Source organism: Micropterus salmoides, unplaced genomic scaffold (assembly GCF_014851395.1).
Source record: "Micropterus salmoides isolate LMB-PRFRI ecotype aquatic unplaced genomic scaffold, ASM1485139v1 Ms_hic_scaffold_11, whole genome shotgun sequence".
NCBI classification, from domain to species: domain Eukaryota; kingdom Metazoa; phylum Chordata; class Actinopteri; order Centrarchiformes; family Centrarchidae; genus Micropterus; species Micropterus salmoides.
The window spans coordinates 10516974-10540001 of record NW_024040152.1 but is presented as its reverse complement, the minus strand read 5'-3'; the positions used below and the strand labels follow the sequence as shown (position 1 = coordinate 10540001).

At 39.2% G+C, this 23028-nt stretch overlaps 1 protein-coding gene across 1 annotated transcript in view; it reads right to left on the bottom strand.

The window, feature by feature from the left end:
• The window catches only part of LOC119898261 (mannosyl-oligosaccharide 1,2-alpha-mannosidase IA-like), a 131767-nt gene that overhangs the window by 57456 nt on the left and 51283 nt on the right, over positions 1-23028 (bottom strand). The window contains exon 4 of the mRNA XM_038712449.1: positions 11059-11139. Coding sequence (XP_038568377.1) covers positions 11059-11139 — 81 coding nt within the window. The remainder of the gene's footprint in view (positions 1-11058; positions 11140-23028) is intronic.

Below are 23028 nucleotides of genomic sequence, written 5' to 3'. Positions count from 1 at the left end.
TACACTCAACTTTTTAACTTAAATCAAGAGACAGCTGTATGTTGGTTGCTGGTGTGTGTGTTCCATTGAAAATTACGTTGTGGCAGTTGTGTGTGGCGTTGCTATGATGACCAGCTACATTTAGGGCTACTATCTCTGGGTCCAAAACAGAGGACAGCGGGCCAAAACCGAGGCGAGTAGAGGCGAATTGAGCTGGTACTGGTAATGGATTAACGGTGTTTGATTCCTGTAAATAGTCTGAAAGTCTGAACCATCCAAAAAATGCTTTCACACTAGAAACAAACCAGACCATGGTTTAGTTTGATCTGGACTGAGACTACCTCTTTTTGTCGGACCAAATTTCGTCTGTTTGCTCCGGACCTTGTTCCGGGGGAGGTTTCACACCTATTCTTTTAGTTCGGATCAAACTGAAAAGTCAGAAAGTCCGGACCAAACGAGGTAGGTGTGAAAGCCCCCTTAAATGTAAGAAACAGTTTAGTGACTTCAGGCAAAGACTCCAACCACACAACCAACCACAGGGCTAGTTGGCTACAGGACATGTTAAACATTCATAGAACAGGTACACAATTCTTAGTGTAAATCATGGTGCATACCGAAACCACAACATGTGCATGCAAATTGGCCAACATATCCTCAACAAACAGTTTGTGAACTCTTGACATAAGCTGCTCATGCACACACTCTTTGCTTAATCTTTGAAAATTGGATCCATGAATGTGCCATCGCAGGTGGGCAGCAAAAGCACACATAGTTATAGTCAATATCAAAACACCACTGCAGCCTCTCTGAGACACGCCTCCCACTTCAGTGTAGCCATGAAAAAAGCTTGGGTACACCCAATAGAAATGCAACTTCACTGGTACACAAGCCCCACCGTGCACTATAATGAAATGTAGCCCAGAAGGTTGAATGTTTAAATGAATTTCAATTTCATATTTTTTAGGGTACAACAACATGTTGCATTTATCATAATATAAACATATAAATTAGAGACCAAAAAATCTCAGAATAACACATCTTGAATTCAGCTCTATCATTGCAGAAATGTTTCTGGAGGCGCTTCTGGAGAAATGAGAGACGCAGAGAGAAAAATAGACGTGCAGGCACATGTACACAGGCAGATCATTTTCATATTCTTCCTGCGTATCAGGTTGTGATTGAGTCTTAAGACATACTAGTCGACACTGGCTGTGTTATGAATATCAATTTGCTCTGCATGATCTTCTTAAGCAGGCGAATAAAGGTCAAATGATTCAGTCTAAGAACAAACTTTGAGGGGGTTAATGCATGCAGCACACACTGCGAACTAACATGACGACTGAGTTTCCCTCTGCACTTAGGATGCTGCAACAGAGAGAATAAACATTCAAATAAAGACAAATAAAGAAACTGTCACTTCTCAGAGGAATTTACTGCATTTTTTTCAGTGTGATGTGTGTGATATTCATGTTGTCTGTGTGTGAGCGCTCTACTGTGTTTTGACCCAAAATAAAACCATATTTGGAAACAGAAGTGGGTCACCCAAATTAGAAGGAAAACAACATGGCCTGGTGCAAACACTATACCCCTCACCCAGTGCACTCCCTCACAAAGAAGCATCTAAAAATATGATGCCACCAGGTTTATAAAAAAACAAAAAAAACAAAAAGAGACCCACAGGCCATAAACAAAAATTAAAGTTTATGAACTTTAGTGGAGAAAAAAACAAACAAACCTGGAATGTCACAGTACTTTAGTGTTCGGCTCTAGTTCTCCAAGGTAGAAAAGGTTAGATTCGTGGCCCTTGGTTTTTCTCACAACGTTCACAAACAGTTCGTCCCTCATCCCAGAGGGATGTAGAAGAGGTTGAAGCCCACAGACTGGTTATAGGCATGAATGTGACTGTGTGAACAGAATGGAAATAAGCAGGTAACAGAATAAAGTGTTTATTTCCACCCAAGGAGAACCACAGCAGAATTTCAATTCTCAAAAAACATATGCCTTGACAGGTAGCTTTGTATAATCTAGCAGAAATTGTATTTTTAGAATGACCTTTGACCTTTATTTGTTGGCTTGATAAGATTTTGCAGAGTAAAATGAGGTTCATAACATGGCTGTTACCAGGGATTGTAATGATGACTCTTAATCCTTACCTGTCTACAGCAGGAAAATATATCTCTCTGTATGCATCGCTCTCTCCTTCTCTCCTTCTCTCCCTCTCTCTACTTCCTTCATGCTAATGCTATAATTTCCCCCCCTGCTTCCCTCTCTGGCTTTGCATTTTCTTTCTTCTCCTTACTTTGTCTTGCTTGCTTTCCCCCCTCGGCCTATTTGCCTCTCTTCTCTTGACTCTCCATCCCATCTGTCTGTCTTTCTTTTTCTCTGCCTCTGTGCATCTTTCATGGGCAGAAATAGTCCGTCACACATGGGAGAGGACCAATTACATGGGGAGTCCAGGAGCCCTTCCACAGACAAATTGGAGTTTTAAAAACATAATTCCCCCAATTGCATTTAATATGCCATGGCATTGTTGTTCTTTTGACCACAAAAATATAAATTCTAAAATTAACATTTCCTCTAGGCTCAGATGACAGTCTAAACCAGACTAATAGGCGGACCGCGGTCCGGATCTGGACCCAGCCGCCGTCCTCTCCGGACCGCCGACCTACAGCCCATTTATTATTGAGACTTACTACCTCGTGACGGAGCGTTTCTATTTTAACCCGCGCAGCTTTTCTAGCATTTACTGTACTGGTTTAGAGGACCAGGAAACTCACAGACCAATCGCATGTGCTCCAATCCTCTCATGTGACGCTGCTCAGCCAATCAAATCTGTGCATACCGATGCTTGCGAGTCGAGTCCGCGAGATTCACCAGAGACGTTTTGGAAACACACCCGAATTGAGGAGACGAAAGATAAAAGAGATTTCACATGACTTTTAATCAAGAATGTACAGATTTTTACATGTGCATTCCTCCCACGGGCAGTTCAAAACCAGAATATCTCATAGATCTCCAATATGCTAGCTGGAGCTCACGTTTCTCACTGAACAACAGAAAGTAGGAAAGTGGTAGCTCTGTAAGAGGAAATGAAAGAGAAGAGGAGGCATTACAGCTGTTCATTTGTTATGATGTGTTGTGTGTTTATTATAAAATTGGTTAAGACTACACTTCATCACTTCAAGCTACACTTTTTATTACATTTTTTCTAAAAATTAGGCACTTTAATTTAGTTTACTTAAATTTAGAATTTATTATTTGAATAGTTATTTATTATCCCTCCAGTTTGATGTGAAAACTGACTGAAATATTATTTGATTTGACAGTCCGTTGTTGACTAAAAATATGTGTTGATACAACTATAGGTTATAGTACTGAATGATAACGCAAGTTCGTCGTTTTGATGTTCCGGACCTTTGCTTCGGGAAATTTTCTCTAACTGGACCTCTTTGAAATCTAATTGAATACCCCTGGTCTAAACAATGCAAGCATACTGTTGCAGTAGGATTTTTAGTTACATATAAGCGACTAAGTCACTTTTCATGTTTAGTGTCTATATTATCGAGCTATTTTGTTTTAGGCTGTTTACTTTAACAGCTTAATGGAACGTGTTTATTTAAAATATAACTATGATCCTAAATAACCCAACAACAGACTAACTTTTGCTACATATTCTGTCAACTTCTTCAGCTGGAGTCAGTCTCAGGCTGTTTATATGTATAAATAAAACATGTGCATGTACACCCACCTGTCTGCTGTAATCGGGGGGACTGACAGCTGTCTATCATCGCCTGCTGCAGGATCCTACTCCTCTAAACAACAGGAGAACTGCAGTTGAAAACTCCAGGAGATGTAGAGAAAAATATATTCAATATTGTACCAGGCTGAATGTCACTGGGAGCAGTCAGAACCTGGAAACTCTGCCACTATAAAAAGACCAATCACCAACTTTTACTATAAATCCAGTATTTGCAGTCTTATCTTGCACTTTTATTAAATGGACAGTCAGTCTTCGAAAGTGCTTTACAATTTTGCCTCTCATTCACACACACAATAAAGCTACCATGCAGGGAACTGAAGTTTAGAGTTTTGCCCAAGGATCGAACCGTTGATCCGGCGATTAATGGATAACCTGCTCTACCCGCTGCACATATTATTCATTCCTTGCTACATTTTAGTAGATGACATATCTGTACTATACTGTAAGATCAAGCAATTGACAAAAGTAACTTCTTTTTAGAGAACAAGCACAATGGATTGGGGAGGTGGTACAGCTAGTACAGGAAGACCAGCATGTAAATGCGCAGTCCCATTGCTGAAACACAGATGAATACTTTAACTGTGCAATTATATTGTTGTATTTTCTAACAATAAATAAATAAATAAATCCATCCATTATCAAATCACAGTTGTGTTCATGTAAAATAGCTTTGTGTTAAGTTTGTCGACTTCCATTCAGATATTTTTTAAACATCGTCACGTCATGGTACTGTTGATCATACCAACGCCTAAGAAATCATAATCATGAAACTGAGGAAAAATCTCACAGGTGTTCAATCATATTAGAAATTGCCAACCATGGTTGACAGGCCATGTGATGGAACATGATTTTGGGGTGAAGGGAAGCAAAGAGGAAGCAAGAGGCCCTGACCCTCAAATTTTCAACGACAGTTTGCAGGTTGAGTGGCATCTTTACAGCTCTGTCATACAAATACAGTCCCGACTGGCTAAAGGATGTCTCGTCAGGAGGATTCCCTCTTTTATGAGGACTATGAAGTCAAGCTGTTAAGAACAGTCAGCAAAATGTATTACTGTTAATCTTGAAATGTTTGGCTCATCTTTAACTACAACAAAAAGTGTATATCAAGTATATGATAATATAGATTGTTTCACTTTCCATTGCATTCAATGACAAAATTAGGTAAATTAACATTTTATTGGGTGTCATATCACAAAACTTTCAACATCTCCATCTCCAATAGTACCCTGTAAAACACTAACCTTAGATTATCACACTAATTATATTGTATGAGTACATAGCACATTATTAAAAGGGGATGAGTTAGTTTTGTTAACACTTTAACACATCCCTTTTCTAGGAATCCTACTCATAGCATCTTCCTATTCTTTCTGTCTTTTATAATCTCTCTAACTCTGCCTGTATGTCCTCCCCCCTCTCCCCTCCATCCACTCCTCCTGCCTCTCTTGTATCACCTTCTCATGCACTCTCACATTTGCTGATCAGCACATAAATACACCTCTTCTCTCTTCCTCACCTCTCCTGATCCCCTCTTCATCTCATCTTTCACCCTGCTGATGAGCATACGAACACACGTCTTTCTCTCAGCTGCTCTCTCTACCTGCTGCTTCAGCTCTGCCCCACCAGCAATTTTCACACAAGGCTGATTGAATTCCTTCCTCCCAGACCCCCTTCGCTCTTCTCTGTCCTTGCTAAGAGAAGAGGGTGAGGCAACAAGGTCTCCCCACCACACACATTTATATTCATATAGATGGACACATGAAAAATGAAAACACATTCCACGTACGCACAGGACTGCTTGTCGGCATGCAGTGGAGAAATTGAGGTTGAGCCGACATACAAGCATGCATGTTATGCTATGGAGATGAAGAAAGGGGCACACAGAATATGCACAAGAACCAGTCCAGTGCAAGACTCTTCCCCCTAAAATGCACCGAGGAAGTCATTCTGGCCTGTGGCCATCAAACTCTATAACTCCTCCCTCTAAGTGTCTGACACACGGGCCCTTAGTTATTAAACTGGACCTTATTATCTCTTTTTGTGCAATATTATCTGTTTAATAATTAATGTGCAATATTCTCTGCTGCAGTTCTGCTGCTATTTATTCACTATTACTGTTCACATCACAATTCATAATTATGTAAATATTATCCATATCCACACACATTTATATATATTTTTTCTATATTTTATATTTATATTCTTATATTTATATATTTCTTTATCTACCTACTATCTATTATTATTTCTATTCCTTATGCTTTGACGTGCAATGTGTGCAACTGTGACACAAGAATTTCCCCTCGGGGATCAATAAAGTATTTCTGATTCTGAAAAAGAAACACCAGTATGACACCACATGTATTGTATGGGAAACTGCACCAAAACTGATTCAAATGTAACAGATGTTCCTATGATACAAACACAATATCACAATAGCTAATATTAGTAATTAGTAATTACTAATAGCACTATTAGTATAGTCTTTAATTTTTGATCATTTTTCTGTAATTGGCCAATCACATTCTTATTTAATCATACAAGCAAGAACTCACAGTCAGTTAGCACCGGAGAGCTATTGTGACTGACCTTTGCTAGCCTGTTCCCAGCTGGGTGGCCTGTTAGCGCTTAGCTCTGCAGCTGCAGTAGTAATACAATTTGTACAGTAACAAGGAAATTGGATTCACCCGAGTGTATACTAACTGTTTAAAAACAAAGTATCAACAGTGAAGAAATATGTTCCCATAAGAAGTACAACACAGTAATACATCCTGGTTTATCTGTCTTTCAGTTCGTCCATTTTCCTGTTTTATTTTGAAACAGTCTGTCAGGTGTGCTTGTTTAGGTTTTAGTCTGCATGTCTGTCAGTTCTGTCCATGTGCTTGTCAGTTCTCTGGTTATTTTTATTATAGTCTGTTTGGAGGTTTGTCTCGTGGTGTTCTTGTCTATTTACAGTTTTCTGTCCAGTCCTTGTTTCTGCATGTTGTTCCTATTTCCGGTTTTAGTTTGAAGTTCTCTGCGTCTGTTATCACTGTCTAGTTTTTCTTCCAGTTAGTCTAAGTATCCTAATGTGTTACACCTGTTTGCATCCCACCCTGCTCCTTTGCCATTGCATTTATTGCTTGTGATTCTGTTCTCTGTCAGTGCAATGTCTTGTATGTGCTGAGTGTCATCAGTTCCTGTATGTCTGCATGCCTTCTCGCCTGTTTGGTTCTTTCTGTGTGGTTTTGGATTTATATTGTTACCTGGAACGTTGGATTATTATTGCTTCTTGCCTGTGGGTTTTGTATCTGCAGCTTCCATTGCTTTCAATAGTCGGCATCAGCGGCAAGGAGTAGGAGGGTGGCAGCCATCCTCATGGACATGCATAATTATATGCATTTGGAGTTTATAATCTCAATTTACCGCTGCAGCTCACCAGGTGAACTACACACCTCTTATCTCTTCACCAGCAGACAGAGCAATGAAGAGAAATTATATTAAAAAAACTTCACAAAACTATATATTAATAGTATTGCAATCTGTTTCCTCTATTTAGCTACAATTGACTCTTTAGCTGTGTGAGGAGATTGCAGTTGGTGGATAGGAGCAGCCTGTGGTGAGGATGGTAGGATTGGAGGAAAGTGGGAGCTGCAGTGACGGTATTGTGCCCTGCTGCTGCAACAAAGGTTCACTCTCTGAATGCATCTTTAAACAGCAACTGCTATTGAACTGTACAAATAGTGGTTGCTACTACAAAATAAAACCAACTGCTGGAGGCAGAATGATTATGTTGTGGGGGTCTGGGAAACTTGTAAATGTTTTATCATTTCCTGCCTTTTTATAGACTTAACATTTATCCAATTTATCAAAAAATTATTGAGTTGAATTACTGGTAATGCAGCCCTAAGGTATAGAGAAATGGCCACGCAGGTAGGCTCTTCACAGAAGGACGCGCACATCTAACACCTGCAGTGCTATAACTGCTACTTCTGTGGGAACCATTTGGCCTGACCAGGAGTATGTGACGGTGAATGATGAAAGAGCAGCAAAAAGAGCAGGGGCGGCCGTGGCCGGACCTATTTGAGCAAGACGTTTGACCTGGGGACTGCTTCCATAACGGCGAACAAGGATACTTCTGGGGCCCCAAGAAAACACACAAACAGTACACACACGCAGTCAAAACAACAGGAGGTTATTAATGGTCAGATGTTGCTTCTGTTTTGCCCCAAGCACTTCACCAGCAAACTGCATCCTGCAAGGAGCCATAACCATCACCCGCTCCCCAGCAATCATTTACAACGGCGCCAGCTGCCCAATGTCCTCTGGTCAAGCTGGACCCACAATATCGTAATAGTCTCCCACACTGTATCGCAGGTGATTTAAGGCTCTGCAGCAGCGACAGACCTTCAATCTGTCGGTTTTACCATTCGGATGGAACAGCAGACTCCTAGAAAAAGTCCCTAATGGAGGAACTGAGGGGAGGGGGGGATCAGGTAGCTATAAATCTCGCTCTCAGGGACCCTTCACAGAAAGCACACAAGTGATCCATGTGATGGATAATGCTGCTGGCATAAAGGGTATTGATACGTCCGTCAGGAAACTTAGATGGTGTGCTCCATCTCATAAGAAAGACTATTGGGTATTGTAAACAGTAAGAACGTCCAAACCAAAGAAAAGCATGTGGGGGAAAACCTGAACAAGAGATGGATGGAAACACTAATCACAAAGACAATCATGTCTTCAGTGCGGTGAGAGGAAGAAATTTGGGCAATAAAAGAAGCTGCTGGTGCATTGGTTTTGTTTAGGATTGGTGTGAAAGCTGTCAATCAAACTCTGGTATGAATTCAAATACTAAACTACTATAAACCCCATCCTGTAATTGTGCACTCTTATGAAAGCTATCTCCCTATCTGTAACCACACAACTATCCCTGTAATATTAAAATACAAAATGCCTCTTTTTCATCCTCTTGATACCCGTTTGTCACCATCCAGTCACGATTAACAATGCTCATAATCAGTTATTTCTTAATGACCATTTTTTGAACGCCAACGATCATGCACACATTCATAAGGTGTCACAAAGACCTTAATGACTTACTGTCAGACTCATTAGATTTCCCTGTGCATGACGATACAGGATGACTTATACCCAAAGCCGTCCAATGAATGAATTACCTGTCTGTTCATATAACTTTACTCCTCTTGGTTGGTTTGGATCAAATCAGTATGAACACAAGCCAGACCAGAACTTAAAGGCACACTAAAAAGATATAAAAGTGTTGAAAAGCTAGCTGCTGTATGTTGTCTCTTTCATTTTACAGGGTTTTCCTCCACCCAGACTAGTTGGGGCTTATGTCCTTATGTGACATGGAGAGACAAGAGCAAACTTCAAAGATAATACACTCTTTGCACACTCGCACACACACTCCAATTAGAAAATGTCATTATCAATGTCATATATAGAAATTTCCATATGTCACCAGCGGATAAAATAGAAGAACATTTTCTGCATGGCATCAATGGCACGCAAATGTGGAATAATGGATTCAACAATATATCCTGCTCCAGGAATGTATTCATATTTCACTCATACAGTAGTGGTGGACAATTTTATACTGGTCTCCCCTCAACTCGCTCGGCCTGCAAATCAATGTCTATTCAACAGACTTGAATGTTCATATGCCATATATCACTGGATCCTCTCTCCATTAATGCAGCTTCTGCACACAGGCTTCTAGCCTCTTCGATAGAGCGGCGTTCAAAACAGTATAACTGCTGTGTATGGTGAGTGTACGCTCCAGGAGGCTGCTACAGGCAGATGCTCATTACGGTGACATGCTGACCTCCAGTGACTTCACTATGCAATGATAATGAACTGGACCATTTGTGCTGTGTGGTTGTCACAAGCAATTTTCAAACCTTTATTTATCCAGCCAAGGTTTACAGAGAACTCATACTTCTTTTCTGGCAAGGCCGTGCTTCACACACTCATAAAGTTTCACAGCTTCACACCTGGTAGCTGTCCATCGTAACCACAGGCCTTTACACTGTGCAGCTTCACTGGAGCGACTGCGGCTTCTTCAAAGACAGAACTGTGGTAGTCCTTCAAGCAGAGAAAAGCAATTCTCATTCGCTTTGCCTCCTAAATTTAACCTTCCTGTTCTGATGAGTATGAATTTTGTAGAAGAATACTTCTACAAGATGGAGCAAATAGCATGCGGCCGAAAAAGCCCACATTTATAAAGAGTGGAGTCCTGTAATGACAATGTTATTGCAATAAGGTTATTAAACCCATGCTATACTCTCTTAAATTACTTACATGACGTACTTAACCGACTCTCTTCTTATCTCTTTAGCTACATATAGAGTTGCCGTAAGTGGGAGGAGTCGCTGGTTCCGGGAGTGTTTTTCAAAATGATGTATACCCATTTCAAATGTTTTGTTTAACCAATATCCTAATGTTACCTATTATAGAAACACAGGACTCTCCCGGATAATTTAACTTTCCTGTAGTTTCACGTTATGAGAACTAGTTTTAATTATTTTAACTTCATTTCTGAGGAATGTCATTTTGGCACGGGCGGATGGCTCAAAATACTATTATACCATTGAGCCATTGCCACCAGTGCTATGGAGAGAAATCCTGTCAGAGACCCGAATCAGAGCGGTGGAGCATTTCAACAATGCTTTGTTATTGCAGTTGCAACAACAAATCAAATCGCAGTTAAAATACCAGAATCAAAAAGTTAATAGATTTAAGCAGCAGATTGTAATCTGTGTTTTCAACAGTGTAATCTTCCATTTCCATCTGCATTTAGCAGAGCATGTAAAAGAATTTATTTCATAAGGTTACTTAAAAAATATTTTTATTTGATGTATTATATATGTTTTGCTAATATGGTTGAAAAAATTAAGGGAGCTGGCAACTGGATAAAGACAAACTGTTTAAATGTGAAATTCTATTGAAACTGTGCAGCACTGATTAAGATGCTGAAATCTAAATAAAATATTATACACTATACTGTACATTACGAATTCAGCAACGTATCTGGTTGTCAAAACAAGGTTTTGTTTGCCGTTAACTGCAGTAAAGACAACAACTTCTCCTTTAAAAAGTGAAAATAAGTACAAAAACAATGAGCCTTATGTATACTGTATAAGCAAGCAATATTGTTTTGGTTGGAAAACCAGTGATGTGAAATGTGGTGACACAATACACACAGATGCAGTCACAGAGGCAGCTTATTCATCATTCAAACTGCAGGGCTGGTTGGGGATAAAGGAAGCGGCAGATCTCGCTAGAGTAGAGGGACAACAGACATCTATTAATCTTACCTCCTGTCCTGTCAAATAGTACGCCGACAGCAACCCGCCAACGTAACGGATGTTCACCTCAAAGAGTGATGCCTCACCGTTCTGTTGAAGAGAAAGAGATCAAATTGTCAAATGTCACATTCAGCAAAAGCCTCAGTCAGCAGTAAAGCAGCACAGTGGTGTTTATGTAAAATAATAATGCACTGTAGTCATCATAACATGTGTTTTTACTTAGGCTGTGGGTTTTTTTAGTGTGAATATAGTAACATATATAATAACTGGCATAGCTGGTAGATTAATTCCCTTTGAAATCCTTTGGGCATAATGCACACAGTAAGCTGTGAAGTCTCTGTGGAACATGTCACACATCCCAGTGTGCCGATATGAATGTTGTAGCTGACAGTTTATTTAATTTAAATTCAATGATATGTTGTCTGGCTGTTGCCCTTATGGAGATTCCCTCTCCAAAGAAATCAACTAGAGCCAGACCAATCTCAAAAGTCAGGCCACACATTCCAGTGTACCGATTTGAATGTTTGTTTAAAAGATTTTATAAATGTAAGAGGTGACACATTTGAGACACCATGACTAGCCTGACACTGACTTCCTGTTCGCTGCTTTCTGTTTGGGGGAATACTGTGGCCTGACCTGATCAGTGCGACTGATGTATTTCTTCATTCAGCATGATTTCTAGTCAACACAGAAGTTGTGTTTTTGGTGTCCAGGGGCAGTTAGCTTCAAGTTTTATAAAACAGTAAGTAACATGATTATGCTATGACTTTTGTGGTTATATGGAAAATAATTTTGTTCATTGTGGAGCACAGAGAAAGACAGATTGCAGAAACAGTGCATTATGTCCTTTAACAGCCGGTGGTTGTGGTTTTCTTCAACCAGGATTAAAAAGTGCATTTATTGGCGACTCCATTCGCAAGTTTGGTGTGCTAATGAGCATAACGGTGTTTTTGATATTGTGTTCATCGTTATGAATGAACATGTCACCCAGTGTAGCTCATTGTGGCACAGATGAATATTCTTTATCATACTTAAATGGTTACAGACAATACTCGTCAGTAGGATCGATTTCTTTGTTTTAGTCTTTTCATAGGATTTGTTGACAGTAAGTAAAATATAGAATATCACCAGACTTATCTTTTAACTGTGTTAAGCAACCTCATTTTGAGGGGGGATCAGACAACTCTCTACATACTTTTACTTTACAGTATGAATCCCCATGACAACAGCACATGTGGTTACTGGATGAGGATGTGACAGAACTACAAACATCTGCTGATTGACTGACTGATTAACCTTATTATCCCTCATTAGCAAATTGTGGTGTATTCATAAGTCTGTGACAATATAATAAAAGAATGATGACAAGTCAATAAAGTAGTGCAAGTTTAGCATTAGCATTAATTGCCAACATCAAAACATCAATATTAATGTATTAGCATCATCCTCACTGCCAAATCACTAAAAACAGTATAAATTACACAGTCATAATTGCTCTCATTTACTCTTTTCATTAGTTTTATTTTACATTAGCTGACTTTTTTAAATTTATATTCAGGGATATGTTGTCTGGCTGTTGATGGACACAACGGCCAGTGTCAGAATAAGACTGGTGAACCTGAGCTTATGAGGCAGTCTTACTAACCACCAAGCTCCCATGATGCTCGCCCTAATGGAGATTCTCTCTCCAAAGAAATTAGAGCCAGGCCAATCTCAAAGAGTCAGGCCGCAAAGTCATGTTATAATGCTCCGCAGTGCTTTGTTTCCTCTTTAGTCTGAGGGTCTCCTACTACTGAAGGGCAATATCGATTAGTGGCTCAAGTAGAATTTTATTCAGCGTCCTTTGCTGTACGTTTTTTAAATGTCATCTGTTGCTCCTCTTCTTTTTGTCATTTAGAGTTTGAAACTGAATAATGTCCCCTATCAGACAGGGCCAAGATTAGTTTGGACTGATTACAGTAAAATCCATTGTTATTAATACAGTATACAGAGTAATAACTTGACAGATTTTTATTTCATAAAATCTCAAATGACTAGTGGCTGAGACCTTTATCTGAACTGTTGAGAGCTAGACCAGTATTGCCTTATACAACTCAGTAGCTTAACAATGATGGAAAAAACTGCAATTAGAAACAATTGGAAATAACTGAACAAAATCATATTCTCTTGAAAAGAACAATTGAAATTAGCAGATTCGTGGGTATGTGTGTGTGTTTCCATCCATCAGTTTTTATGCGCATTTTTAATTTAGGAATAAACAGAGGAAAAATGCCAGAAATTCTTAAAAATAAATGCATTTTTTCATGATTGGGCTTGGCTGAGGTGCATCAATATAACGAAATGCAATTAAGTGCAATAGAAACAGCTTTAGCAACAAAATGCCAGACAACTGTTTTCCTGCCACGCACTACCGTCTCCTGTCATCCACTAACCCCTGTTCCCGGCGTTCCCCCACCACCTGACCTTCTCCGTCTACATGCACACCTGTTCCCCCATTATCCCTGCAGTATATATATTGGCCCATTTTCACCCATTGTGCTTTGGCCTTAGCGGTCTAGCCTTTTGTTACCATCTGCCTGCAAGCTGCCTGTTAAACCCCCTGCCTGCCTATGACTTCTGCTCCTCTGCCTAACCTTTTGGGTTTGCCTGTTCTTCTCTGTCTGCCTGTTTATATATATATATTATATTTTTTGCTTTCCCTGACTTCTGAGTAACCATGAAATGTTACTGAGAAGTCAGGTCTCCGAGTTGTGCTTCTGCATTCAGCCTGTTCTTACTGAACTTCATGACGTACATGAAGCACAAGTCATCAACAAATTAATAACTGAAACAAACATAAATGACTGACAGTAATCCCAGCAACTCTTTATCTTGATGCAGCCAACTCCTGATATTCACTAAACAGCAGTAGATGGAAACAGCAATTTTCTCTTACCAATTTTCTGGTCAAATGGCTAATTGGTAAGAATCTGACATGATGCTGAATTTACTAGAGCACAGGTCATTTTAACCCACCCTCATTGATTTTAACCCAGCCTCACCGCAAGTTTCTTAACCTTTTGTGGAGAAACAGCATCACAATAATATAATGACATCTGAAAACAAAACAAAAAACTAATAGGGCTTTCCATTTACTGTATGATTTTATTTAATTACAGAGCAGGCCTTTTCAATAAAAATGGTCTCAACTTGTTGTCCATGGGTGCATATACAAATAAAGGCAAAAACATGCACATAATACTTGTATTAATTGAGAGCCCTTACATTGCACTTACATCAAATTATATAAATAGTTAATTAACTGTAGTTTTTAAAATTTTACAGAAATGTCTAATATTTTCATGCTGCAACTATAAACCCTATGAGGAGAGGAACAAGTTGCTGTTCTGTTTGCCAACATTAAATACAGGTGGTCTACTTCTTTTCTAAATGAAATATGCATGCGTCTCAATATGTTACCATAATTATTACCTCTTACGCTAGCTGGAGGTTGAAGCAGACTGGTACTCAATGACTTGGAGACACATTGAGAAGGAAATTGGTATCTCAAGTGTGGATGATAAGGAAACTGTAATTGGGTGCCAGAGAGGGCATTTAGCTCCACTCTGAGGAATAGCATAGAGATGGAGAGTCACTGGCATCTGTTCAGTGGCATAATTTATCTCCATATACATCTCTTGTCTTTAAAAATGTATATACTTATTCTATTTTGTAGTATTATACTTAATATAAATCATACTTGGCATCAATAATCATCAAATGTGTTTGGGTGTTAATTTACATATTCAGTGCTGTCAGCAAAATATTACTACAAAGATTTTTCCGTGTGTGACCAACTTGGCAAATAAATTAAAGATAAATTGTGTTAGGAATAGTTTAAGCGTTTAATGAGAAAATCAATACCTCTCTCATGTCTGGTCAGAAAATATAAGCTGCAGCCAGCAGCCCCTTAGCTTAGTTTACTCCATTCAGTCTTTGGATAAAACCTATTTAACATGTTAATTAGTAGTAGTTAATTAGAGTTTTATCATGCTGGTAGGTGGACTTTGTTATCTTTGGACAGAGCCAGGCTTGCCTTTTCCCCCTTTTTTTAGTCTTTAAGCTAAGCTAAACTAACCATCTGCTGGCTACAGCCTCATATTTACCATACAGAAGTAAAAGTGGCCTCAATCTTCTTACGTAACACCTGGCAAGAAAGCGAATAAGCATATTTCCCAAAATGAACTAAAGTAACTATTCCTTTAGCATTCATTGTCCTTGTCATCTGTTATGTAACTGTATAAATCAGGTAACAGGAGCAGGGCTGTTGTACAACCAAGGTGCTGGCTTCCTCCCTGAAGTCAGCACACTGGTGACATTTCTTGAGACAAAGCACCGATGCCTCTGGCAGGGCAGCTGAGCTGAGCTGTCTTGCCAACACTGAAATGAGTGGCCCATTCAGTAATGGCACTACGATGGTAGTGATTAGGAATGGGGTGTCTATTTATCACCAGTGACAGTGGCACTCAGAAAGACAGGCAGGAGGTACAGTGAGGGAGGACAAGTGATGCTGACACAGGTTTTGCTAATCATACATTTACTTCCCAATACAGGCCCAATGAATCATTCAGCAAGCTTCAATAAAACTTATTATATTCATACCACTGCACTATTTGAAGATCCAACAATGTTCACTTTATACAGTAGATCAAGCCTGTATTTAAAATGGTTTAGTTGATTTTTAAATCTCAATTATTTTTCAGGAACTATAAAACATTGTTAAAGTGTAAATGGTGCGACCGCATCTCCATTACTCCAACTGAAAAAGCAAGCCCCGGGGCTCTGGAAAAGCAAACGCATACAAAACAACTTAAACTCACACTAACATGAATCGATTCAATCATCACATCATAAGCAAGATATCAAGACAGAAGATTAAAAGTATGCCAAAGTCCTCTGAGAGGCTGTTCATAGCTTTTTTCCAGCATAACATTTTCAATTCAATTTTATTTATATAGCGCCAAATCACAACAACAGTTATCTCACAGCGCTTTTCATAAAAGAGCAGGTCTAGACTGTACTCTATGATGTATTTACAGAAGCCCAACAGTTCCCATTTTAATTTGTACAAAGTTTAGTTTTGATTAAAACACAGATAAAAAGAATAGCCCCAAAAGCTATTGAGGCTCATCCGGCTCATTTGGGTAAATTAATTATCGTAATATCCCATTTTCCACCATACTTCTAATAAAGTTATTACAAAAAGTAAAACATTATTTCATTTCAGTTTGAGTGATTAAGTTCTACATAATTCATGATAAAATGGATATTTTCATCTGGCTAGGAGTGATATTCATGATGAAAAACAAAAATCGATGTACTGTAGAGCATATCAAAGACAATTATGGGAAATGTCAACATAAATCATTCAGTTTCATTCAATGTGCTATTGACTGGCATTTCTCCATCTTAAGTCTGAATGTGACTGGTGGTGTTATCTCAGTTTAACACAGTTCGAAATGGTTTCAGGCTTTATTTATAGGTTTTATGTGTAATTATTTTGCAATTAAATTATATATGAATCATAAGGGATTCCTAAAGCCACACCTATCCCAAAAAAGCAATTCTGAAAGTAATCTGTTCCCACTGAAACACTAAATGCTGCAGCACAGTTTAATTTAACTGTGCTGCTGCTGCTCCTCGAGGCGAGTTAAAGCATGGTGCAGCAAGCGTAACTGCTCGCCTCAAAGCATGACAAAGAAATCAGGTAAAGTGAATAACACCTGTTTTTACTCCCTTTTTTTTCCTTGTCCCTCTTCACGGTGCTCAAGCTGAGGACCTAATTAAGAGACAACATGAGGTTGTCAGAGTAAACACAGAAGCTCTCACCACCACCAGGATGAAACTCTGCCTCCAGTTTCTCCGTCTACCTTATTTTCTCAGTCTGCTGCAGTAGAAGGTGAAAGAACAGACCTTCTGAGGGATGAATACTTAACAGCAAGAACAAATCTGCATTACAGTGTTGCACTTTAAAGTACAAACGACCTCTTGCTTGCACAAACATATTAGACATGAAGCTCTCCAATGCCAAGGGAAATGAGATCTACTATAAATACTTGTAAGGATTTGAATGTATATCTCCCTCAATGCATGTGGCTGATTTGCAGTCTATAATACAAATAATGCTTATAATCAGTTATTTCTTCATTAGCTCTGCGTGACACAGGACGACGTAAATATACACATTAGAAGCATTAAAGTGCTACATGACGTGCTGTCAGTCACCTGCATTTGATTTCCTCACGTGGGTCCTGATGATACAACAATGATACAGGATATAACTAACATCACTAAAGCTGTCCAATAACTGAATTACTTGTCAGTCTGTAGAACTTCTATACTATATTCCTCTTGATTTCTGGTAACATGTTTAAAAAGTCAGTTATGATTTCCATTTCTTTTTTTAAGTATTTAAAAAATGCATGATACTGGAAGGAGAATTTGCATTTTAATTGTTCTACATCATATAATTGTTTTCAAGGTGGAGCCACGGCAGAAAAAGAAAATTAATTAATGAGTGGGTACTGGGTACATTGCTGCCGTACCTTTTAGGTGTCCTGCTTCACCAGCACTATGCGATGTTGCTGACAGTGTTTGATGCTGGTTTCTCTGTTGAAGAGTATTCAACAGCCGTGGCAAAGATTGCCGTCGGACTCAGCCCAGATTTGCCTGGGACATGAGCCTGATTGGCATGGCCGCTGTGCTGCTGTGCGCCAAGGAGCTGACTAGACTGTTGCCCAGTGGTGTGTCCTGCTCAGACGCTAATGTAATGATTTACTGCTAATAAAGAGGCATCATTGTCACTGGGCAGATGACTCTCAGCATCGCCGTGATCCAGGTTTCGACTGGCACCCACGTTTCAAAGCCAAATTAGGCTGATGTGACAGAAGAAAATGACCCAATGAGCCAAGGATAAAAATTAACCAAATGACTGCCTCTCCTACCAGAGCTGGTGAATCACACATACTGGCTATGATTAACTTAACGTCGCAAATTAACATTGAGAAATCATGAAAGGGACCAATTAGATACTGCTACTCTAATCTCCGACAGTCTAGCAAGCTGCACATTCAAAGCTGCTGCCTCTACTGAAAGAAGTTTCCTTAGGCTGCTCGTCTCCACCCAGCTACTTTCAGGGCAGAAAGCTGAGGCTGAATTTTCTTCTTTTTGTACAATAATTATGGACTTGATCATAGTCCAAGCTGTGAGAGCAGTCTCCTAGCGTTAATGACCGCTAACCTCTGGAGCATGCTAAACAGCCTTCTCTGATGGAAAAGGAGCCTTTAACTTCATGCCAAAAAATGTTTTAAATAAATAAATAATGACTAAAAGATGAGCCCACACAGCTCAAAATTTAGATGGGTTACATCAACCTAGCTGTAAAGACTGAGTGAAAGAGCATTATATTATTAAATTGTTTGATCAGAGTTTGAACAGACTGGCCTACAAAGCTTCAGAGTGTGGTGAGATTACACAAGTTTGTTTAGTAAAAATAAAAAATAAAAAATAGTCATCTCGAAATGCAGATATCCATAGCCATCTTTCACCACAGTATGAGATTACAGTGAGATATGAGTGACGTTTCCATTTAATTTTTATTACTCAGTCCAATGTTGCTCTTTGAACACACCCTAATGACACATAAATAAATAATTAAACTAATCAAAAAGAGCCTGTGTGGCCTTGAGTGAGATGCTCCATTTAATTTTTCAGCAACAATTAAAACATCAGGGAGTCATGTCTCTCTTTCTGAAGCCTTTATTCATGTTGGTAATTTAAAATGTAAAGTGACTGTTTCTGATTTTTCACATTGCATTTTCACTGACAGACATTAGACAGTAATGGTTATCGGTCTCGATGGATCAAATTCTTTTTCTTTCACTTCACTGCTCCTCTCTTTTCATGATGCATCTTTACAAGCTGGGAGTAGATGCTTCAGTGAATACATATTCCCATCTCAGACCCATAAACCCTGATTAAATGGTCCAAGAGAGGCATTACGATAAACTATTGGTTTACTGGTTTGAATCTCATCAGGTATGGTTTACATTTTATTTATTTGATAACACTTATCTTTTAAAATCCGGTAATTAATCAGCAGCTAACGTCTCCCTAAACATCATCAAATAGACATGTACACACCAAAGAGAGAATGTACTCCATATCATAAACATCTCCACTAAATGCATTGAATTGTAAATTAACAGCCTGGTGAATAATTAATCAAATGTGCAAGGGTGATAAATTATAACTGAATTACAACCCAGCCCATCACCTCTTCATCTTTTCCACTCACTTCCTCTACATCCCAGAATACATGTCTGTCTGCATCTATCTATTTTCAGAGCTTGTCTTTCAGTTTTTGATGGTCTCTCTATACATCCATACACACAAATACACACACACGCAAAAATCAGGAGAGCAGCATTCTGTGTACAGGTCTCTGCTCTCTCCTGGGGGATGCAACAACTCCCCACCGAGTCCTCTATAATAATGCTCGGGTCTCTCTTGGGACTTTGCTACGCTCTCACTCTGCCATTATTATTCAACCCGCTGCAGTTCATCTTCCCTCTTCCTGACTCTGTGTGTAACTGCCTGCTTCTGTCTCTCATCATATGCCTCCCACTGTATTTGGCCTTGCTGACTGAGCCACATCCTTCACTTTGTCTCAGCAGAACCGGAGGCTGCTTGCTCCCAAACTGCCGACGAGAAAAAAGAGGCACTGCCTAATGTTCCACTGTATTTGTGTTAATATATTAAATGCCCAGTTATGTAGATGAGGTCATTAACTGAGCTAATTATGGTATCAATTATAAACATTTCTTTTTCAGTACACTTGAAGTAAATAACTACAGTGGTATTAGAATGAAAATTGAGCTTTAATGGCTTATAGTTGCTTTAAGGAATGCTTTTCCCCCCAATTAATTTGCAGATTTATGCAGGAAGGTGCTCCAAAATCTAATCAGATAATTTTCTCCACAGGGGGTTCCTGTGGAGAATCTAGAATGTTCCTATTGTGCCTGTTTTTAAGAAACTGTTTAAAATCTGCAACAAACAATTATTTTCATTATAAATTCATCTGTTAATATTTTTTTCCCCGATTAGTCGATTGTTTGGTCAAAAAAATGGACTAATGAAAATATAAATAAAAATGGTCCTAAAAATTTCAGAAAGTAGTGAAAATGCCTATCCCTAATTTCCCAGAACTAAAGGTAAGATCTTTTCACACGTACAGCTCAAAACTTGAAAATATTCCCTTGAATAAAACATAGCCAAGCAGCAAATCCTCACATTTGCGAAGCAGTAAGCAGCAAATATTCCACATATTTGCCACTTCAGGGCAATGCGACAAATTCTAAACACAACACTGACATGTCATCACATTATAAAGTTAATATAACATGTTAGAAAAACAGTTGTCTTTTTATACATCCCTCTGTGTCTGCATTGTGCAACTTGCATCAAACTTCTGGATTGCACCCTAACTCCTGAGAGAAATGTTTGGCTCTTTTGCTGCTAAATGCTCCACTATGTTTACCAGCTTGTCACTAATTTTGCCTATGCGCTATTTGGTGCTGGCAGGTGGTGCACAGTGGGCTTATCAGAGCTGCCTGCTACAGCTGGAAGTGATGGGGGTGAACCCAAACTGTGAAGTTGTGGGCTATAAAACCAAAACAATGTCAATGCGCCATAGGGGAACATCTCTCCAAAACTCCTATCACATTACACAGTCACATGATCCATTTTAATATAACAGAATTATTATAGCAGCTTTAACTCCCTTTTACCATAGCTGGTAAAAAAGCTGCTACTGTCCATGTACCATATTTTATCAGTATTTGCGGTGCAAGTCAAGTTTCATTAAAATCTCGAAACTGAGGGTTAAGTGTCTTGCTCAGGGACACATTGGTGGATGTGTGGCAGTGGGAATTGAATGCAGGTCTCCTGCACCAAAGACTTATCCAGTCTTATCCAGTGACCATCGCCACAAAATGTTAACTACCTAACTACTAACTTAACTACTTAACAATAACCCAGAAGCTCTCAATCTGTCGTCACTGTAGTACCAAGACTCTCATGTCAGCATAAATGTGCCAAATGAGTGGGACAAAGTTCATGAATGAAACGTGCGGGTAAATATCCGTAATGATGAACCACCCACGCAAAATGTCCTTTGCCCTCCACATCCTGAGACAGAATGTCAGCTCAGCTTGACCTCAGCTCAGGGGCACGGCGTCTTCACTGAAGCATCTCCCGGCACCGTAAATGACACTGTTTTTCCTCAGACGCCTGCATGACTGGGAGCAAGTTGGGTCTCGTTTAGCGCAGACAGGAGGTCATTGGGGGTCAAAAAACAGCTCTGCAGAGGTAAACAACAACCTTCCTCCAGGTCTTCTTGTTATGTCACTTCATCTTGTCCTCGAACGTGAGCGTATAAATTAAGAAAACAACTCATTAAAAGCTAGAGATCCAGAATTCAGATGAGAATTGCCACCAAACACCAGACTCAACAATAGCAAACTGGCATCATGAAATAAGTTTAAAAATTCTGAATGTTTGGTAGCTCAAAACATTTTAGGATAACAACCGACACATGCACTTTATATTTGCCTGAGGTGCTTGCAAAATCGCTAGAAATAGTTACCAATACATTTATCTCCATTTCCAGCTGTGTTATGCATGTGTCATGGTTTTGTACACACACTATATTGTTCAATAGTCGGTGAGATGCTGGCGGCAATCTCTGAGACGATTTGATGAAGTTGCTCTCCGAAGTCTTCTTTCCCACAAAACTTTCACTCATCTGTGAAAGGATTGTGTTTTGTGTGGAAGTCTGCAAGCAAGCTGTCTATCTGAACTCTTTCTGGCCTCTGGGCCCAGCATCCTTTTGAGGTTAAACAGATCAACAGCTACAACAATAAGCAATGCATCTGCGCTCATTCTACCAAAAAGTCAATTACATCTAGATTATTACAGCACTGATATAAATACACTTGAGCTATTTTCAATCTAAACACTTTATCTCACAGCAGTTTATTTGAATGCAATGAAATTGAGACCTCAAGCTAAAGCAGACATTTTCTCTCAAGTAAACAGAAGTGTTGTACAGGCAGATTTGAGGGATTGTTTTCTTTTGTTCTGGGATGTTGCAGGGAGATATGAGCTTTTGACAATGTATAACTCTCACCACAGTTTAAGAAAATACTACAATATTCTGCTTCATTCTGCTACTGACACAGCCCCTACTGCGTCCTTCTTCACATTTCAACACTGTCAAGCTCACAGCAAGTGACCACAACACCAAATGACTGCAGGCAAAGAAATAACCCCAAACAAATAAGGGTCTACAGCCATGCTAGCAGCTCTGTGAGTCTGTACTTAGGCACAGTGATGCTTCTAGCTAACTGCTAATGTCCGTATGCTAGCATGCTTATAATGACAATGCTCACATTTTGTTTATTTGTTGTTGCATGGTGTTGACCATGTTCACCATCAAATCTTTTTGCCAATTAGCTCTAAATACAAGGTACAGTATAGGATGATGGGGTGTGATATTTTTTGCAAGCATTTGGTCATAAACAAAAGTATTGGAACAAATAAATTTGACCTGATGATGGACCGTATGACAGCTGAGGGATCACCAAAGAGGGCAACATGCACACCAAATTTCATGGCAGCCAATCCAATAGTCGTTGAGACCGTTTACTCAAAACTACTAATGTGAAAACACACAGGGTTTTTCCTGGCTCAGAATGGGCCTTTGGGGGTGACTTTGCGCGACAGTAAGCATGATGGGTGCGCGTTCAGTAAAGGCAATGACTTACCTAATGACCGAAATCTATGCATTTTCTTGTTATTTCTGACAATTTGATAAACAAAATATAATACATATAACATTTATAACATTAAATAGAAATTATAATGTTAGTATAATAATAT